This window comes from Leptopilina heterotoma, unplaced genomic scaffold, assembly GCF_015476425.1.
Source record: "Leptopilina heterotoma isolate Lh14 unplaced genomic scaffold, ASM1547642v1 Lhet_246, whole genome shotgun sequence".
Classification (NCBI taxonomy): domain Eukaryota; kingdom Metazoa; phylum Arthropoda; class Insecta; order Hymenoptera; family Figitidae; genus Leptopilina; species Leptopilina heterotoma.
Window position 1 is genome coordinate 205,284 of NW_025110962.1, and position 17,858 is coordinate 223,141.

The following is a 17,858-nucleotide window of genomic DNA, read 5'->3' on the forward strand; positions in this document are numbered from 1 at the left end:
TCCAGGTTCGACTGTAATTACAAAAAATTTATTAGCATTTCTAGTGTATACTTTTTTTTATATTTTTTACGTATAAATTTGAATACTAATAGTAATAAGAAAAATGAAATTAGTAAAATTAGTATTACGTAATATAAATTATAATAAAATTTTTAATAAAATGTTTACATGAAATTTGTTCTAATCTAAGTAGTATATCATAATTATTGTTTTATTACAACTTCTATTATGTGAAACTAGTTTTATTCAGACACTTTTACGTAATACTTTATAATGTATATATACTTATATAATTATAATATTACACCGTAATATGTTATTTTATTTCAATTTAGACAAATTATTTGTAGTACCAGCATTGCTACTAAATACTTATTTTATTACAAGTACCACTACGTAATACTAATTATTATATATACCAACTACTACAACGTAATATTTTTTTATTACAACTTATGCTACGTAATAATAATTTTACTAATTTCATTTTTCTTATTATTATTATTTTTATTCAAATTTATACGTAAAATGTGTTTTATTACCAGAAATGCTAACAAATATTTGTTTTACTGCAACTACTACAAACGTAATACTTTTTAAATTAAAATTTCTACATCGTAATACTTTTTCTGTTACAATTAATACTATCTACATAAAACTCATTCTAATCAAACTTTATAATAATTGTTTAATTGTAAGTATTACTTCATAATCCTTATTATATTAAAACATTATCACGTAATACTTTTTTCTACATCGTAATACTTTTTATTACAATTACGTAAAACTTATTCTAATTCAACTACTACTTCATAATAATTGTTTTATTATTACCAATACTACGTAATACTTATTTTATTAAATTGCTGTTACAGAATACTTTTTTACATCGTAATACTATTTCATTACAAATTATATTACGTAAAACTCGTTCTAATCCAACTGCTACTTCATAATAATTGTTTTATTGTAATCATTACTTCATAATCCTTATTTTATTAAAACACTGTTACTGTTCTTATTGTAAGTATTATTTCGTAATCCTTATTTTATTAAAACACTATTACGTAATACTTTTTTATTCCAACTTTGATTTATTGTTTTATTACAAGTATTGCTACTAAATACTTGTTTTATTATAACAAACAATATATAATACTTATTTTATTAAAATTCTCTTACGGAATACTTTTTTTTACATGGTAATACTTTTTTATTACAATTTCTATTAATTGTTTTATTACAGTAAATTGAATAAAACAAGCATTGTTATATCGCAACTAGTGCTACGAAATAATTACTTTATTAGAACATTTTTACGTAATACTTTTTTATTACAATTTATAAAAATTGTTTTGACTCAAATTGTAATACTCTTCAAGTTTAACCTATGCTGCGTAATTCGGTTTTATTTTATATTTGTTTTGATACTCTAGTTTAATATTCAAGTATTGCTCAGTGTAATACTTATTTTATTACAATTTCTACTACGTAATACTTTTTTAAACCATTTACTTTTTCCTGGTAGTTTTTTCATTACAACTACTGATAATTAATATTTTTTTAATAACAAGTTATAAGGGGCCATTCAAGTATTACGTAAGCATATTTTTCAGGTTTTTAGACCCCCCCCCCTCTCCCATGTAAGATTTTTTATATGCATTAGCGCCATTTTTTCTAATGGAAATAAGCAATAGCTAGACCCCCCCCCTCCCCCTTAAATGCTTACGTAATACTTGAATGGTCCCTAATCCTTTTATTACAATACGTAATACTTTTCCGTGTTTTAAATTCGACTACGTAATACTTGATTTACTGCGCAAAAATTACGTTATATTACAACAAATACTACGTAATACTTATTTTATTAAAAATACTTTTTTTATTACAATTCTTACAAAGTAAAACTCGTTATAATCCAACTACTAGTTCATAATACTTGTTTTATTGTTACTATCACTTCGTAATACATGTTTTATTAAAACACTATTACGTAATACTTTTTTATTACAACTTTTATAAATTGTTTTATTTCAAGTATTGCTACTAACTACTTGTTTTACTACAACAAATACTACGTAATACTTATTTTATTAAAATTATGTTACGGAATACTTTTTTTTATCAGAATACTTTATATTACGATTTCTATTAATTGTTTTCTTACAATAAATTAAATAAAACAAGCATTGTTATGTTTTGTTACTATAGTCTAATATTCAAGTATTGCACAACGTAATACTTTTTTTATTACAATTTCTACTACGTATTACTTTTTTAGTCTCTTTACTTTTTCCTAGTAGTTTTTCCATTACAACTAAGTAATATTTGTTTTATTACAAGTACTACTACGTAATAGGTACTCCTTCTATTGCAACACTACTACGTAATACTTTTCCTTGTTTTAAATTCGACTACGTAATACTTGTTTCACTATACAAAAAATACGTTTTATTACAATGTATACTACGTAATACTTATTTTATTCAAACACTATTACGTAATACTATTTTCTACATCTCAATACTTTTTATTACTAATTTACTATTACGTAAAACTTATTCTAATCCAACTACTACTTCATAATAATTGTTTTATTGTTAGTATTACTTCGTAATCCTTATTTTATTGAAACACTATTACGTAATACTTTTATATTCTAACTTTTATATTGTTTTATTTCAAGTATTGCTACTAAATACTTGTTTTACTACAACAAATACTACGTAATACTTATTTTATTAAAACGCTGTTACGGAATACTTTTTTTTCAACGGAAATACTTTTTATTACAATTTCTATTATTTGTTCTCTTACAATAAATTGAATAATACAAGCATTGTTATGTTTTGTTACTATAGTCTAATATTCAAGTATTGCACAACGTAATACTTTTTTTTATTACAATTTCTACTACGTAATACTTTTTTAGTCTCTTTACTTTTTCCTAGTAGTTTTTCCATTACAACTAAGTAATATTTGTTTTATTACAAGTACTACTACGTAATAGGTACTCCTTCTATTGTAACACTACTACGTAATACTTTTCCTTGTTTTAAATTCGATCACGTAATACTTGTCTTACAATACAAAAATTACGTTTTATTTCAAGTTTTGCACTTTTTTTAGAGTATTACTTTTTAGTACGAAATATTATTCGTATAAAATATTATTTGTGGATATTACAAACCAGTAGAAAGTATACGAAATACTCGAAAGATTTGCGAAATATTTTAATTTTATTTACACTTATTAGGGGTTTTTACGCTTACTACGAGTTTTTACCTTTATTACGTTTTTTACGCTTATTACGTCTATTACGCTTCATAGAAAATAAATTCAAAAAGAGATATAAATGTAGAAGTAAATTTCCAGTTGGTCGTCTTTTGATATAAAATGTGGTAAATAAATTATTGCAGAGTAAAAAGTAGTACAAGTCAATTTTCAGTCAGACGGAAAAAGATTTCCGCATGACTGAATGTTGGCGCAAGCTTGATATTATAAAAATTTATCTCAAAAAATAGAGATAATTTTATTCTCAATGAAAAATTGACTAGATTGATTAATATGTATAAATTATAAAAAAAAAAAAACTGTATTGTGATAAAAAAAAAGCTCTACATGGACTAGTAAAGTTGAAATCAAAAACCTCGCGCGCGTCCTTCGGTAGCGCCGTCTGATAACGAAAGTACGAAGTTATGCGGCGCGGGCATATTTTATCCTCCTTTCCTTCCAGAGTGTGCGAGTTTCCTAGAAATCAAAATCAGTTAGGCTTCAGCTGCCGGCTGATATTCATTGAATGTTGGCCCTTCCAGCAGAGCATTTCACTAGATTGTAATTTTGACACACAACAACACACAAACATTAAAGGTTATAAATCTCACTGGAAAATAAAAGATTCATAATCATTAAATGTTGGTTGTTTTTCACATTGATCGCGTCTATCGCGCAAAGTCCTGACATAGAGAGACATTATACGGGAGTGTCGTGAGTGTTTGCCAAACGGAGGTTATAGCAGGGGAAAATTATTTGTGTGATTGAGAGAAGAGAAGAAAAAAAAGGGAAGAAAGGGAAGAAGAGACATGCGGCGCAATGTGAAAATAGTGCTGCTGTTGTCATGCGCCTGGATGTTCGTCTTTGTTTACTACTACCACACGTCTAGAGATCCCAAGGTAAGAGTGCCGGGTGTCAAGTGCACGAGTACATGCGAGAGAGAGAGAGAGAAGGAGAGACTGACAGACAGACGGAGAGAGAATAAATGATTGATTAATTGATGTAATATTTCTTCTTTTTTTACTCTCTCTCTCTCTCTCTATTGTGATTTTTTCTCTTGCTGCATAATACAGCTTTTTATTCAATCAAAATATAGACTAGTACCCCTGGATGTTAATATTTTTATTTTACCTTTAAGATAATATTTCAAGGTTCATGCTTTTTTTGCGAGGGAGAAACAGGTTTTTCAATGTCAATTAAATTGGAGTAGAAACAAGGAATCGTTAACAAGTGTTTGCATGGAAAAATATAAAATCAGAGTAAAAATTGAATTCTGCCCTCAGAGAAAAATGTTTTTTTGAAGCAGAGATAATTTATTTGATTTAAATAAAAAGTTTATTTGTCTTAGAAAATTGAGTCGTTTTTTAGGTTGCACTCAGAAAAATTTTAAGATAATTAATTTGACTCAAGTATATTTGTCTCAGAGTCTATTATAAATTATTTATTTGCTTTGAATAGGAATTTTATTAGACACAAAAATAATTTTTATTTAAACCAAATCAAATTACGAAATTGAAGTCCACAACGTTGATCAACGAAAAAAATTTGTTTCATCCATTCGAATATTATTTTTAATTTAATATTTAATTGGATAACAATTATTATTATCAGAACATAAACATCAATTTATTTTTTCTAAATATTTTTGTGTCAATATTGCTGTGATATATTTTATTAATTTACTAAGTAAACAATTTTTTTGTTGATAAACGTTGTGGACTTCAACGTGGTAATCAAATTCACTGTTAACTTAATAGCAGGCGATGAATTGATACCAAAAATGTGGATAAAATTAAAAATTGATCTATTTTCTTGGTATCAATTTGATCTACTCTAATATCAATTTGATACCTTCAATTTTTTTATGACAAAAGGATTAATTTTGAGCAACAAAAATTCATACGATTTATACGGTCAATTATTTAAAATAATGAAAAAAGTGTATGAAATTTATTCATGAAAAATGATGAAGATAATTAAAGATTTTGAATTTCAAAATAACCAGTAAAATTATTAACAACCGATGAAAAATTGACCACTTTCACTCTTAATATTTTTTTTAATTTCATAACCATATAAAAAATTTTGAAAAAATTAATTTTTTACTGTTTCAACACTTTTTTTGTTTCTGCAAATTTCATTTTCGAAAATTTCTAGTTTTATTAAAAGAAATTATTAACTAATTAATAATAATAATAATAATAATAATAATAATAATAATAATAATAATAATGATAATAATTAATAATTTATTAGTTCAATAAAAAAGTAACATAAATTATTCATGATTTCAAATACACGAAGAGAGAATATATAAATATTAAATTTTGCAAAAACATTTTACAAATTGGGGAAAAAGTGCGACAATGCGAAATTTTAATATAAAAAATGCTAAACTTTAAAAAAAAAGTTATGTGAAATTTTATTAAATTTATATTAGAATATAATTAATATTCTTGATATTTGATATAATTATACTAAAATTCAAATAAGTTTTCATAAATTTTAGTATTTTTTAAATCAAAATTTCGATTTATTACATTTATTTACGAATTTCTTTAATTGTAAAATTATTCGAAAACACCAATAACTTCTTTTTTTAAATAAATATTTCATATTATTATTATTTTTTTTCACAGGAATTAAGATTTTTAAAAATTTCAAATTCAAACCTTCTTGAAATTAAACAACTTGTAATAATTATAAAGATGTTTGAGTGATTAAATCATTATTTTATATTACAAGAATATTGTTACTGTAAACTTTTAAAAAATTAGTTTCATATTCAACTATTATCTAAAATTTTCAACAAAAATTCATTTTTAAATCAATTTTTATTAGAAAATTCTACGAGAATTCAATTATTTAAATAAAAAAGTAAATTATTTATTGAATTATTATTATTTAATTCTTATAAAGAATTTTATTAACAAATTTTTAAATAATTGAATTCCTGTGATATTTTTATTATTTGTAAAAATAATTAAATGTTTGCGCAGAATTTTATTAAAAAATTTTTAAAAATAATTTAATTCTTTTGGTTAATTTTATTAAAATAATATTGAAAATCATTGAAGTAAGGAAAATTTTTGAAAATAATTGAAATTTTGACAAGAATTTTATTAAAATTTTAGAAAATAATTTAATTTTAAAGAAGAATGTTAGAATTTATAAAGATAATTGGGATTTTTAGAAAATTTTTTGTTAAAATTTTGAACATAATAATTGAATTTTGTGATAAGAATTTCATTACTTTTGAAAATAATTGAATTTCTGCAATTATTTGTAACTTCTTCAAAATTCAATTTTTTTAAAATTGTTTTTAACTAAAATTCTTCAATAAATCTTTTGAAATTGAATTAATTTTGAAATATTTAAGTGAAATTATTCATTAAATAATTTATAAGTGATAATAATTTTGTGATAGTTCTTGAAGAATTAAGTTATTTAAAAAAATTATTTATTTATTATAAGTTATTTAAAAAGAAATTATTGTCAGAAATTGAAAAAAATTGAAAATAGAGAAAAATGTTAAATTTATCAATGAAAATTGGAAAACAAGACAAAAAAAAACTTAGTTTTGGAGATGAACTTTCTAATGGAATAAATAAAGACAAGATTAAAATAAAAGATTTGTCTAAAATAAAGCTTTTTAAACTTTTGATGATTTCTGTTTGGAGAATCAAGAAAAGTGCATTTTTGAGCCTTTTCCAATTAATTCATATAAAATTTTGATGAAAAAAAGAAATTTTTTTTCGATTATGATATTACTAGAAAACACAGTGAAGATTTATTGTACAAAAGTTTGAAGCAAATTTGAAGTTAATTTTTAACTCTAAATTCGAATTAGTGACTGCCTTTTTACTATTAAATTATTTTACTACTATTAAATGTAGTATTTTACTACTAATAAATTAGTAGAAATTACTATTTATTAGTAAAATTTACTAATTCAATAGCAAAAAGTCACTTACTATTAATTGAAACTAGAAGACAATTATTAGAAATAAAATAAATTAGTAGAAATTACTTTTTAAAAAAGTAAAAATTACTAATTCGAAAGCAAAAAGTGAGTCACTAATTAAAATTAGTAAAAAATTATGAGAAATAAAATAAATTAGTAGAAAATTACTTTTTAGTAGTAAAAATTGCCAATTCAAAAAATCAAAAGCAAAAAGTCAGTCACTAATTAAAATTAGTAAACATTTTTACTACTTCAAATTTAGAGAGAAAGTTATTAAATAGAGATCAGTGTAGAATCAAAATAAGTAGTCAAGATATCAAAAAAGAAAATAATTATCCATAAAAAAAAGTAAAATAGAAATCTGCAAAAGTAAAAATTAAAAAACCAAAAAGAATTGGAAAATCAATTAAAGAATCTTGTGCCGAAGACACTTTTTGAAAAGCTTCTTCTTTTTTCCCCACTGACAGTCTCAGGACTGAAAAAGGAGGAAAAAGCTTTTGGCACAACTGCCAAGATGTATTCGAGACTTCAAGAAAGGGGTTTGGACGATGTGTCTTTATAGTCTGTGGATTGTTAGTTCCGCATTGCAAGGCATGCTCATTCACGCGCGAAGAGGATTCGGTGACCTTAAATCCTCGGATATCTTTTTGAAGAAAACTGAAACATCCGATTCGAGACGATCAATAGTCAAAGTACCAAACAAAAAAAAAGAAGAGAAGAGAAGAGAAGAGAAAAAAAGAAACATCACGACAGTCTATTGACCTGAATTCAAAATGCTAAACTTTTTTCTATTGCGTCAAGAAATATTTTCCTTTATCAAAAAATTTTTTTATCCCCTTTTCAATGTTCCATTGAATGTACCATTGAATGGGAATTATTTTTTTTTTTTTAAATTCGATGCACAAATAAATATTTTCACGTCTCTATGAACATATCTTATTCAAATGTTTATTGCTTCCATTATTTGGCAATTTTATACTTTTTATTTTATTTCTATTTTACTATCAATTTTACTGAAATTTACTCAATATTTTACTTTTAAATTTATTTTTATTTTTCTTCTATTTTAGATTCAATTTTACTTTCAAATTTATTTCTATTTTACTTTTTAGTTTCAATTTTACTTTCAGTCATGGTCCAACCTTGACTGCATCCTTTTGTTGAAATGTTTGTAACTTTTTTAATTTTTAACTTTTAAATTTTAAATTTTTATTTTATGAATTTTTATTTTATTTTTAACTTTTTTAAATTTTTTATTTTTTAATTTTAGATCAACACAATTTTTCTAGGGATATCAAATTGAGAAAAAAACAAATCAAAACGTTGCTTCGCAACAATTTTGATTCGTTTTTTGTCTCAATTTGATATCCTTAGAAAAACTGTGTAAATAATAATAATTTAGTGAATTACAGACTTCGCACTCGATAATTAATTTTAATAAAGTAGTAATAAATAGGAAAAAAAATAGCTATCGAAAAATTAAATTTGACGACTAAAAAAACTCGTTTTAGACACTTCACACAACTGACAAAAATTTCATTCTATATTTTATTTTCCCGACTTTTTCCTAATTTTCATGAAAAATATTTACTTCTTTCTTATCCTGTTAATAAATTGAATTCCTGCAACGAATTTTATTATTCATGAAAGAATTTAAATATTTATAAAAATAATTTAATTCTTACGAAAAATTTTATAAACATTTTTAAATAATTGATGTCTTTCGACTAATTTTATGCAAATTCTAATTTAAATAATAATTGAATTCCTAATAAATTTTTATTATTCATCAAAACAATTGAATTCTCACGAAGATTTTTACAAAAATTTTTTTAAATAATTGAAGTCTCTTTGAAAATTTTATGAAAATAGTAGATATTGAAAATCATTGAATTGCGAAAAGTTTTTAAAAATAATTAAATTTTACAAAGAATTCCATTAAAATTTTTGACAATAATTGAATGTCTGTGTGGCATTTTATTAAATTTTTTTGAAAATAATTGAATTCCTAAAAAGTATTTTATTATTTATGAAAATAATTGAATTCTTGCGAACGCTTTTAGTAGAATTTTTTAAAATAATTAAATTTCTAAAATTAAATTTATTACTTTTAAAAATAATTTAATTCTTGTAATGAAAATTGTTATCTATGAAAATAATTGAATTTTGCAAAGAATTTTATTAAAAATGCCTCAGAATAATTGTTCTAAACAAAGTTGAATACTTGGGAAGAATTTTATGAAGATCTAAAAGAATAATTGAATTACTTCTAAAAAATTTAATTAAAATTGTATTTAAAATAATTAATTTCTTTTGAACAATGTTATTAAAATATTTAAAAAGTAATTGAAATCCTGCAATGAATTTTATTATTTATAAAGATAATTGAATAGTTGCTAAGAATTTTATTAAAATTTTTAAAAATAATTGAATTTCTAAAAAGTATTTTATTATTTATGAAAATAATTGAATTCTTGCGAACGATTTTATTATAATCTTTTAAAGTAATTGAATTCCCAAGAAAACATTTACTACTTTTAAAAATAATTGAATTGTTTTTTAGAATTTTCTAGAAATTTATGAAAATAATTGAATTTTGCAAAGAATTTTATTAAAATCCCTCAAAATAATTGAATTTTCGGGAATAATTTTGTTATTCATCGACATACTAAATTGAATGCATTCGAAGAATTATTTATGTAAATTATTGAATTCTTGGGAAGAATTTTGTTAAAATCGAAAGGAATAATTTAATTACTTCAAAAAAATTTAATTAAAATTGTCTTTAAAATAATTGATTTCTTTCGAAAAATGTTATTAAAATATTTAAAAAGTAATTGAAATCCTGCTATGAATTTTATTATTTATGAAAATAATTGTATAGTTGCTAACAATTTTTTTTATAATTTTCAAAAATAATTGAATTCTTGAGAAGAATTTTATCATTTATGAAAATAATTGAATTAGTGCGAAAAATTTTATTAAAATGTTTAAAAAGAATTGAATTTCTGTGGATAATTTTGTTATTTTTAAAAATAATTGAATTCTTTATGAGAATTTTATAAACATTTTTTTTAAATAAATAATTTTTTCTAAATATAATAAATATTAGGAAAATTTTATTTTAAATAATTAAATTCTTGTGCAAAACTTTATTAATGAAAATAATTGAATTTTTTGATTAATTAATTTAAAATATTACTTAAAAAAATTGAAATGCTTTTATGAGTTTTATTTATTTATGAAGATAATTAAATTCTTGCTTAGAATTTTATCAAAAAATTTTTTAAAAAATTGAATTTACTTGAAAAATTTTATTATTAGTGAAAGTAATGGAATTATTGTGAAGAATTGTATTAAATGTTTGTTAAATAATTGAATTTTTCGAAATTTTTTTCGAAAAATTCTTCTCTAAATTAATTGAATTCCTGTAGAAATTTTATTATTTCTGAAAAGATTTGAATTTTGGATGAATTTTATCAATTTTTTTCTTAAATAATTGAATTATTTTGCGAAATTTTATGAAAATACTAGATATTGAAAATAATTGAATCAAATAAATTTGATTTAAATTTAAAAATGACGAAATAGAACTTTAAAATGAAAATTGAGTTTGAATAAATGAGAATTGAATTTGAAAATGAGAAGTGAGTTTGAAAATGAGAACTGAATTTGGAAATGAGAAATGAAATTAAAAATGAGACGAAATTTTATCGCATATATTAAACAATTTAGTTGGGATTAAAATTTCTTTATATTAAAGCGTTCAACTGAAGATATAAGACAATTGTCTCGGGGATAGATTTCTCTCGCAGTAAGGAAACAGGTAAGAAAAGACAGTTTGGTGCTTGCTCAGTGTAAACCAACGTGACAAGTGCATAACGTTTTCGCACGCACTCATGCATCAATAAACGTATGCATCATGCATCGATAAACTTGATCATCACAGCGTGCAAAACTCTAGAATAACGTTATATACACTGAACAGAACAGTAACATCATTACCGTGACGAGAAATTCCTACCATTTTTTTTTCTTTTTTTGCATAGGAATTAAAAATTATTTTCTTTATATATGCAAAACAAAATTTTTTTTCTTCGTTGAAAAAATTTTCCTTTACATTTCTCTATTTTTTATTTATTGATATTTATTTTTTATTAATTACTTTTATTTCCTTAGGGGAACGTAGTTTGAGTTAGACAGCCTTTTGAATTTTGTCTATAACAATTATTTTGAGGAATTTTAATAAAATTCTTTGCAAAATTCAATTATTTTCAAAAATAACAACATTTTTTACAGAAATTCAATTCTTTTTAAACATTTTAATAAAATTTTTCGCAATAATTCAATTATTTTCATAAATAATAAAAGTCGTTGCAGGATTTCAATTATTATTAATACAATTTTACAGGAATTGCTTAAAAAATGTTATTTTTCTTAAAAATTTAATTTCAATTCCTCGAAAAAATTAATTATTTAAAAAAATGTTTTTTTTAAATTCTTTGGAAGAATTCAATTATTTTCAAAGATTTGAATAAAATTGTTCGAAAGAAATCAATTATTTTAAAATTTAAATACAATTTTAATTAAATTTTTTTGAAATAATTCAATTATTCTTTTAGATTTTAATAAAATTCCTCCTAGGAATTCAATTATTTACAATAATAATTAATCGAAAAATTCAATTATTTTCCCAAATAAAATTTGCATAATATTTATTATATTTCGAAAAAAAATTATTATTCAAAACAGTCTTTATAAAATTATTATTAAGAATTCAATTATTTTCTAAAATAACAACATTTTTTACAGAAATTCAATTCTTTTTAAACATTTTAATAAAAATTTTCGCAATAATTCAATTATTTTCATAAATAATAAAATTTTTGTCAAGAATTCAATTATTTTTGAAAATTTTAATAAAATTGTTAGCAACTATTCAATTATTTTCATAAATAATAAAAGTCGTTGCAGGATTTCAATTATTATTAATACAACTTTACAGGAATTGCTTAAAAAATGTCATTTTTCTTAAAAATTTAATTTCAATAATTGTTTTTAAAAGTAATAAATTTCTTCTTGGAAATTCAATTATTTAAAAAGATTCTGATAAAATTATTCGCAAGAATTCAATTATTTTCATAAATGAATAAAATGCTTTTTAGAAATTCAATTAGTTTCCATAAAATTTAAATATATACCACACAGATATTAAATTATTGTCAAAAATTTTATTACAATTGTTTGTAAAATTCAATTATTTTCTAGAACGTTTCGCAATTGAATGGATTTTAATATCTACTATTTTTATAAAATTTTCAAACAGAATTCAATTATTTAAAAAGATTTTTGTAAAAATCTTCCTAAGAATTCAATTCTTTTCATGAATATTAAAAATTTCTCCGGAATTCAATTATTTATAATTAGAATTTGCATAAAATTAGTCGAAAGAAATCAATTATTTAAAAATTTGTTTAAAATTCGTTGCAGGAATTCAATTTTTTGCAGGTTAAGAAAGAAGTAAATATTTTTGATGAATAATTAGGAAAAAGTCAGGAAAATAAAATATAGAATGGAATTTTTGTCAGTTTTGTGAAGTGTCTAAAACGACTTTTTTTGGTCGTCAAGTTTAATATTTCGATAGCTACTTTTTTATTACTTTACTTTTAATTTGAAAGATACTTTTTGTTACTTTTTAAAAATTAATTATCGAGTGCAAAGTCTGTGAGTACGAAGCTTGAAATTCCTATTGGTATAAATACAAATAGGAAAATTTAAATTTTATTTAAAATTTATAAGGTAATTTTAATCAATATTTTTCTCTCTCAAAAGAGAAAGAGAGGGGAGAATCTAGTCAAATTTTTTTTCCTCTTGGTGTGGATGCAAAACGAGTTACCGCTTCTAATCACGGTAACGTCACGATCGGAAATATTGCATTCCTTCCTCCTGAACACGATCAGCAGCAAAGAAGATTGACTTCAAAAGGGAGGGAAAAGAGAAAAATGAGAAAAAAAATAGACTCCCAAATGAATTGAACATTTGCAGAATTCTACGAAATCTTAAAAGATCAAGAGATCAACCACTATCTCTATAAGTACCACAGGCTCTCTTTATTGCTTTATAATTATACTAATTACTAATACTTACAATTTAAAAACCATTCAAGAATTTAAAAATTAAGTATTATATAAAAAAATATGTCATCGAATAGAAGAATCATTTTTTAAACTCTAAAATGTACAGAAAATATGCTGATGCACAATGCACTTAATTGAAAAAGCAAAGTTGTTTACGGAAATTAAAAAAGACAATGTTTCGCACAAATGGAAAAGATCTAGAGGTAAATATAGAGACAAATTTAAAAGCAAAGCTTAAATGAAATGGCTGATAGAAAATGCTGAAAACAGGAAACAGCACTTAGGATTCAAACAAAAATAGAGAAATAAAATAGGATAACAAAACAAAAGAAATAAATAAAAATAGACGGTGAAAAAAATTAAATTTCAAACAATTTATCATTCTTACCTCTTAATGGATTCAACAGAATTTATTAGTTTGTGATAAATAATTTAGAAAGTTGACGATAATAAATTTACCTTAATGTACTTAATGTACTTAATGATTTCATCCTCGGTTATTTTATTAATGTGAATCTCTTAGCATATCAAATTTAATCATTTTTGTCATTAGAATATGAAATTGATTATTATTTACTGCTTATTATTATTATATCATTATTATATATTTTATTATTTATTTTTATTACTAAACAATAGATGCTAATGATAAGCAATAAATAGTAATAATAAACAATAAAATTTCAAAGTTAAATATTTTTTATAAAGCTGTAATTTGCACACAGTTATCAGCACACACTTAATGTTTCATAATTTGTAAAAGAATTCAATTATTTAAAGAAAAAAATTGATAAAATCCATCCAAAATTCAATTATTTTCATAAATAATAAATTTTCCACAGAAATTTAATTAATTTAGAATAGCATTTTTAAAAAAAAATTTCGAAAAAATCAATTATTTAACAAAATTTTTATATTATTCACAATAATTCAATTACTTTCACTAATTTAATAACATTATTCTTGGAAATTCAAAAATAAAACTCATCGAAGAATTTCAATTATTTTTAATACTATTTCAAATTAATTAATCGAAAAATCCATAATTATTATATTTTTAAAAAATTAATTGTTTAAAACAATTGTTTATAAAATTCCTATAAAGAATTTAATTATTTTGAAAAATAACAAAATTGTTCACAGAAATTCAATTCTTTTGAAGCATTTTAATAAAGCTCTTTGCAAAAGTCAATTACTTTCATAAATAACAATATCCATCACAAGAATTCAATTGTTTTTGAAAATTTTAATAAAATTCTTAGCAACTATTCAATTATTTTCATACATAAATAAAATTCATTGCCGGATTTTAATTTTTTTAATAAGTATTTTACAGGAATTACCCAAAAAATGTAAATTCTTAAAAAGTTAATTTCAATTACTCGAAAAAATAAATTATTTAAAAAAACGTTTATTTAAAATTCTTTGGAAGAATTCAATTATTTACAAAAATATTAGAATTTTTCACAGGAATTCAATATTTGAATAAAATTATTCGAAAGTAATCAATTATTTTAAATAGAACTTTAATTAAATTTTTTTTTTGAAATAATTCAATTATTCTTTTAGACTTTAACCCGTTGCCTGTTTCCGACCCACGGGTGGGTCGTGAAAAAGTATGGCCATAACTGTTTCCGACCCACCCGTGGGTCGTGTTCACTATCACTCAAAATAAATATAATTTGTTTATAAATTGATAGATATTTTTCTTTACATCAATATTATAAGAAATTATAAGGGTCATTAATAATATTTTAGAAAATAATTGAATAATTAGTTATAATTTAAATATATTATACTATTTGAAAAAGTATCAGATTCCGCTGGTCAGTTTGGGACAATCATGTTGTATTTTCCTCAAACAGTTAAGGGGTTAATAAAATTCTTCTCAAGAATTCAATTATTTACAAAAATAATTCTTCTCAAGAATTCAATTATTTACAAAAATAATTCTTCTCAAGAATTCAATTATTTACATAAATAATTCAATTCTTCGAAAGAATTCAATTATGTCGATAAAGTACAAAATTATTCCCGAAAATTCAATTATTTTGAGATATTTTAATAAAATTCTTTGCTTAATTTAATTATTTTCATAAATAAATAACAATACTCATCACAAGAATTCAATTACTTTTAAAAGTAATAAATTTTTTCTTGAAAATTCAATTATTTAAAAAGATTCTAATAAAATCGTTCGCAAGAATTCAATTATTTTCATAAATAATAAAATTTTTCTCAGCAATTCAATTATGTCGATAAATAATAAAATTATTCCCAAAAAGTCAATTATTTTGAGGCATTTTAATACAATTCTTTGCAAAATTCAATTTTTTCATAAATTTATTACTTTTAAAAATAATTGAATTTTTGGGATGAATTTTGTTATATGCATCACAAGAATTCAATTATTTTTAAAAGTATAATAAATTTCTTCATGGAATTCAATTATCTTAAAAATTCTAATAAAATCGTTCGTATAAAATTAGTCGAAAGAAATCAATTAAATTTAATAATTTTTATAAAATTCTTCTCAAGAATTCAATTATTTACGTAAATAATTCTTTGAAAGAATTCAATTTTGTCGATAAATAACAAAATCATTCAAAAAATTCAATTATTTTGAGGCATTTTAATATAAAATTCTTTGCAAAATTAAATTTTTTTTCATAAATATCAATATTCGTCACAAGAATTTAATTATTTTTAAAAGTAATAAATTTCTTCTTAGAAATTCAATTATTTTAAACAATTCTAAGAAAATCGTTCGCAAGAATTTAATTATTTTTATAAATAATAAAATGCTTTTTAGGAATTCAATTATTTTCAATATCTACTATTTTCATAAAATTTCCAAACAGAATTCAATTAATTAAAAATTTTGTGTAAAAATCTTCGTAAGAATTCGATATTCTTTTCGCATGAATAGTAAAAATTTCTCAGGAATTCAATTATTTAAATTAGAATTTGCATAAATTTAGTCGAAAGAAAGCAATTATTTAAAAAGTTTTATAAAATTCATCGCAAGAATAAAATTATTTTTTTAATTATTTAAATTCTTTAATGAATAATAAAATTCGTTGCAAGAATTCAATTTATTAGTAGGATAAGAAGGAAGTAAATATTTTTGATAAAAATCAGGAAAAATATAGAATGTAATTTTTATCAGTTTTGTGAAGTGTCTAAAACGAGTTTTTTTAAGCCAAGTTTAATTTTTCGATAGCCACTTTTTTACTTCTTTTTTTTTATAGTTTAAAAGATACTTTTTGCTATACTTTAAAATTAATTATCGAGTGCGAAGTTTGTGATTCGTTTTTTGTCTCAATTTGATATCCTTAGAACAACAGTGAAATAATAATTTAGTGAATTATTTACTGCGAATAAAAATTAAGTGATTCACTGAATACAAAAATTGGTATAAAAAATTGTTTGTTATTTATGAAATTTACATTTTTCCTGGTCATTTGACATCGAGATTGTCTTATGCACAAGTTCCCGTGGTACCAGGTGTGTAAGACAAGCGGTAGTGATGTGTTTTGGTCATATAATTACAACGGAGAGACAAAACAGTTAACGCCAGTTGGATAGTGATTAACAACGTTGTTGTGTATGGTATTCGAAAACTGAAAAAGTCGACTTACTGTAAGGCTAATTTATTTTAAGATCTATTTTAAACCTTTGAGCTTCTTGTTCGTTTGGCTGGATCTTTTCAACTAACATTACGTTACGGTTCGTAATTCGCATGCATGGACAAAAAAAAAAAGTTTTACAGTTATACTTTATGGGAGAATGATATCGGAATTACCCCATCATTACAGTGAAACTAACGACTTTGTATAAATGTTACTTGTATCCAGATCCATTGATAGAAGATCTATAAAATTCCTCTGTGATTTTACTTGAAAATTCACTGATTCAAAACTCTATTAATTTCCACTATATGTGATTTTATTTCAAAATGAATTTAAAAATCAACTGATTCAAAAATAGATTATCCCTCTGTGTGAGTTTATTTTTCTTCCTCCACTGACGAATTTTGCCTATTCAAATGAAAATGTCATGCAAGCTTTTCTGGTGGATCAGCAGCACTAAGAGGGAATTTGGTTGTTAGCACATGTGACGAATCAGCAATTTACACGTAACTATAAAGGCAAAATGTATATCCGGTGCGTAAGCACGCACAGAGCCGAATCGTTGTTTCACAATGGAAGATATGCTACTATAACTATTGCAATTAAGCCACACACGATCAAAGAGATATATATACATATATATATGCAATTTCCAATTTATGACAATCTCTCAAGGGATCATACAGATATTACGTCATACGAACAATTTCATGTGTGATGTCCTGTGGAAAAATAAAATAAACAAAAAAATACATTTGTTTGTGTCAAAAACGTGTTTGTATGTGATCCAGAGAGAGAGAAGGGAAAATATTGTTTCAATGTTGATGTATAGTTGTCATACTATTCGATTCG

General features: G+C 22.5%; 1 protein-coding gene across 1 annotated transcript in view; it reads left to right on the forward strand.

Moving 5' to 3' along the window:
• The first annotated feature begins 3,747 nt into the window (after window positions 1-3,747).
• LOC122503168 (polypeptide N-acetylgalactosaminyltransferase 2-like) overlaps window positions 3,748-17,858 on the forward strand; it is a 399,229-nt gene continuing 385,118 nt past the window's right edge. Inside the window, exon 1 of the mRNA XM_043613613.1 lies at window positions 3,748-4,172. Coding sequence (XP_043469548.1) covers window positions 4,083-4,172 — 90 coding nt within the window. The 5' untranslated portion in view covers window positions 3,748-4,082. The remainder of the gene's footprint in view (window positions 4,173-17,858) is intronic.